The following is a 4,171-nucleotide window of genomic DNA, read 5'->3' on the forward strand; positions in this document are numbered from 1 at the left end:
TACTGTCATATCTCACATTAAAATAAGAGTATCTGAACAGATTTTCTCCCATAAATATACAAAATTAACTTTTAATTTAATATATACTTTTTACGGGGTTGCATATAAAATTATTCAAACAATACTTCATCCTAAGATAGTTTTTCTTATCTAAGAGAAGTCAAGGTCATAATGACAATTATTAATGCTTTTCTGTCATAACTTTTGGAGGATGATATTATACTAAATATAACATTAATTTCCATTTTTAAGAATCTACTCAATTATAATCCTTAATTATTGGAAGCTAAACTTTGCGTGGCTTCCCTACCTATCTTTTATATATATATATATATATATATATACAGTAGTGTTGGGAGCTAAGTTGCGTTGCTTCTCTGCCTTATTAATATTAGCACATAACACATATAATATATATACACCATATATCACATATGTGCATGTCAAGCTTATCTTAGATTCAATTTGTTGAAAACATCACCTTATTTGCAAAGATGACAAGAATAATTACCAATTTTTTTTGCCTTGATGTTCATCTTGTTCCTGTTCCTCGTTTCGGGTAAGTATCACATTTGATTGTCCCACATTGCTCAATTAAATTAGCTTGGTCTAAACTCCAATGGGGGTAATTTTGTTATCCTCCCGTCACACTTAAGTTGTTTGTGATTAATGGTTGATGCAATTAATCTAGGGACTAGTACCCGACCCAGGCATGGTTTGTATATATTGTCAGAGGACTAACTCAACTAAATGTTTTAGTCACGGGATTTAATTTATGTATGGAGTATATTTCTTTTGCTGACTTAAATTGTACATCGAATTTTGCCGCAGGAACAAACTCAACACAATTCATATTCAAAAACAATTGTCCAAACATCGTATGGCCAGGGACCTTAACAGGTAGCGGGCCACCATTGCCATCTACCGGCTTCACTTTGAATCCTGGTGCGACCTACAATCTTGCTGCCGCCCCTTCTTGGTCGGGTCGCATTTGGGCTCGCACTCTTTGCTCACAAGATGCTACCACACAAAAGTTCGTATGTGGCACTGCAGATTGTGCATCAGGTATGTGTCGTAGGCCAAATTTAATACTACCTCCATTTCAGATTTTTTTACAATTTTAGAATATTTTATACCTCACAATTAATACCCTAAAATTGCATAACATATGAAACAGAGGTAGTATATTTCCTTCGCAACTTTTTAACTTTTATGTTTGTTATTACGTGTAACTTAATAACTTTGAAATTTAACATAAATTGATATTTTGAGGAAAAGTTAGTTTGATGTAATTTAATTATCTATAAATGAGAATATGAGATATATCGTAAGAAGGGAAGTTGATATTAATTATTTATACATTGAATCTAATTTAGTGTTTATTTTAAATGTACATTTTATTTTATCTATCTTAAATAAATTCACCTTAAAGAATGAAATTTTTGTGATTATATTACTTCGTATGTTTATTAACCTGTTAAGTGGTGGCAAAATTAGGTTTTTTTTTTATTTTTATTTTTTTGGATTTTACCACCACTTGATGGCTTCCCGTGGATGAATCTAATAAGTGGTGACAAAATCAGATTCAAAGAAAAACTTTTAGGAAAATTTACACCATAACCCTTAAGTATTGACTTTTTCAAGCTGTGCTCCTCCTTTTGAAAATTACACACTGTAACCTTCAAATTACAATTATTTCTCAACAGTGACCTTGCCGTTATCCTACCGTAACGATCACCGTTAGTGGGACCCACTTTGCACTTTTTAATATTTTTTTTCTCAATTTTTGTGCTGAAAAAATATCTCGTTGAAGGTTTTAGGGGTCATTTTGATCCTTAAGGATCCAAATTGAGCTCGGGTTTGACAAAAAAAAACTTAAAAGCCCCGTTTTGTGAATTCTAAATTTAACTACGGAAATCCGAATTCACAAAATGGGGTTTCTACGTTTTTTTTTGCAAAATCCAAGCTCAATTTGGATCCTTAAGGGTAAACATGACTCCTAAAACTTTTAACGGAACATTTTTTTTAGCACAAAAATCTTTAAAAAACATTAAATAGGTGTAATGTGGGGCCCTCTAACGCAACATGTAACGGAGGGTTAATGACAAGGTTATAGCGTAATAAATGGACCTTGAGTTTACAACATGAAATTTTTAAAAGGGGAGTGGGGGACACAGCGTAGAAAAGTGAACACATGTGTACGAATTTTCCAAAATTTTAAGGTGGTATGTGGTAATAGTAAAAAAAAAAATCCACTTATCTATATGAGTAAAATTATTAACCTTTTCAATTAAGAATATTTTTATATACCCGAGTATAAAGTTCTCTTCACATAAGCGTCTATTTAATTAATTGACTTTCGTATTGCTCTTGAAAGTGTCATTGACAAGTTAGATATTTAAACTAAACTAAGGCCTTTGAGTGAATGAAGGTTAATGAGCATGAATTTTTATTGTAAATTTGTAGGAAAAGTCATATGCTAACTTGCTAAGGACTAAGGAGCACGGTCTTGCTCCTCAAAAATCCAATTATTATCATAAATCATCATTAGCATTTGGGGAGTGGTAATTCCTTGCCAAATTACAATGAAGATTTTATTACATTAAAATCATTTTTTACGAGCACGCCCCCATTACTCACTGTGAGAAACGTTTTTGTTTCTCATAGTGGCAGTTTCGTAAATAAAATGTACCACTTTAGTCACGGTGATACATTTTATTTACGAAATGGATGATAAAATTGTACCACTTTAGTCACCGTGGTACATTTTATTTATGAAATTGCCACTGTAAGAAACAAAAACGTTTCCCATAGTGAGTAACAGAGATTTACTCATTTTTTACTAACTGATCTTGAAACCAACCAATTCCTCTTCCTATCTCTTTTTTTTTTAAAACAATTTTCTTCTGAAATTTTGTTGATTAATGAAAAAATAAGTTTTACCCATAAATTATTTTGGAAAAGGAATGCTAAAATTAAGGTTAAAATTTTGAATTATTTTTTATTCCTAAGTTTAATTTTCCACAATTATTTTTTCATCTCGGTAAAATAACTTGCTTTTTGGTGGATTTATTGTACTTACTATGCTTGTTTGCAAAGTCCGCAAGAGGTTGATGTATTTGATTTTGCTCATAGAAAATTGTAGTTAAGCAACTTGCTCATAGTGAAAGTAATAAAATTACGGCTTTGTTTTTGGTGCTAAGTTCTTTTTTTTTTTTTTTTTTTTTTTGACATGTAAGTTCAATAATTGAGTAATACAAATCAAGTGTAAGATTATTGTGAAACTCCTCAATATTCTATTGATTAATATTTATAAGGTTTAATTTGCATGACATTTCAAAATATGGTAAAATTTGCATAACGAAAATATCCTATATAGGTATGACGATAATCTCTTAGTATTGTTCTCTATCAAAAAATACCTTTCTTAAGAAACTTTTGTGAATTGCTTCTTGTAGGTCAGGTACTATGCAACGGAGCAGGGGCAATACCACCCGCCACCCTAGTAGAATTCACCCTAAATGGGAGTGGTAATTTAGATTTCTACGACGTTAGCCTAGTTGACGGATACAATTTGCCAATATCGGTGGTGCCAACGAATAGCCGTAGTTGTAAATCCACGGGTTGCCCCGCAAGTATAAACAGATCTTGCCCACCAGAGTTGCAACTTAAAGATGCTCATAGTGGTGCAGTTATAGCATGTAAGAGTGCATGCTTGGCGTTTAATAAGCCAGAATTTTGTTGCACTGGGGCATATGGTCAGCCACAAACTTGTCCACCAACAAAATATTCCAATATATTTAAGACACTTTGTCCTCAAGCTTATAGTTATGCTTATGATGATAAGACTAGCACTTTTACATGTCCTAGTGGATCAAGTGATTATACTATCACTTTTTGTCCTTAATTGTATGCATGAAAGACATCATGCAAAATTTTAATAAACAATATATATATTTGATCCCTTTTTATTTATTTTTTATAAATTGTCATGATTAATCCCAATTTTGCTCCGTCCGCTGAAATTAATTCCAATTTTCGTTTATTTTTTATTAATCCCAACTTTATACCACATCCGTCCAAAACACTTCCAAGTGACTTGCAACCGGTTAAGCAGGTTAACATTTGTGAGTTGAAATTTTATTTTATTTTTTTTTATTTTTTTTTGCAT

General features: G+C 31.8%; 1 protein-coding gene across 1 annotated transcript; it reads left to right on the plus strand.

Moving 5' to 3' along the window:
* The first annotated feature begins 385 nt into the window (after nucleotides 1–385).
* On the plus strand, nucleotides 386–3,969 carry LOC110738298 (thaumatin-like protein 1b). Its single transcript, XM_021918662.1, has 3 exons — nucleotides 386–559; nucleotides 832–1,065; nucleotides 3,459–3,969. Exons 1-3 carry the CDS (start codon nucleotides 529–531, stop codon nucleotides 3,905–3,907), a joined length of 714 nt encoding a protein of 237 aa, XP_021774354.1. The 5' UTR covers nucleotides 386–528; the 3' UTR covers nucleotides 3,908–3,969.
* Nucleotides 3,970–4,171: the final 202 nt, after the last annotated feature.

The sequence above is a fragment of the Chenopodium quinoa genome, unplaced genomic scaffold (assembly GCF_001683475.1).
Source record: "Chenopodium quinoa cultivar QQ74 unplaced genomic scaffold, ASM168347v1, whole genome shotgun sequence".
Classification (NCBI taxonomy): domain Eukaryota; kingdom Viridiplantae; phylum Streptophyta; class Magnoliopsida; order Caryophyllales; family Amaranthaceae; genus Chenopodium; species Chenopodium quinoa.

Coding starts and splice junctions, on each gene's coding strand:
- LOC110738298 (XM_021918662.1), top strand. CDS start 529: ATGTTCATCTTGTTCCTGTTCCTCGTTTCGG. Junction 560..831: donor GTTCCTGTTCCTCGTTTCGG/GTAAGTATCACA, acceptor ATTTTGCCGCAG/GAACAAACTCAACACAATTC. Junction 1,066..3,458: donor CACTGCAGATTGTGCATCAG/GTATGTGTCGTA, acceptor TGCTTCTTGTAG/GTCAGGTACTATGCAACGGA.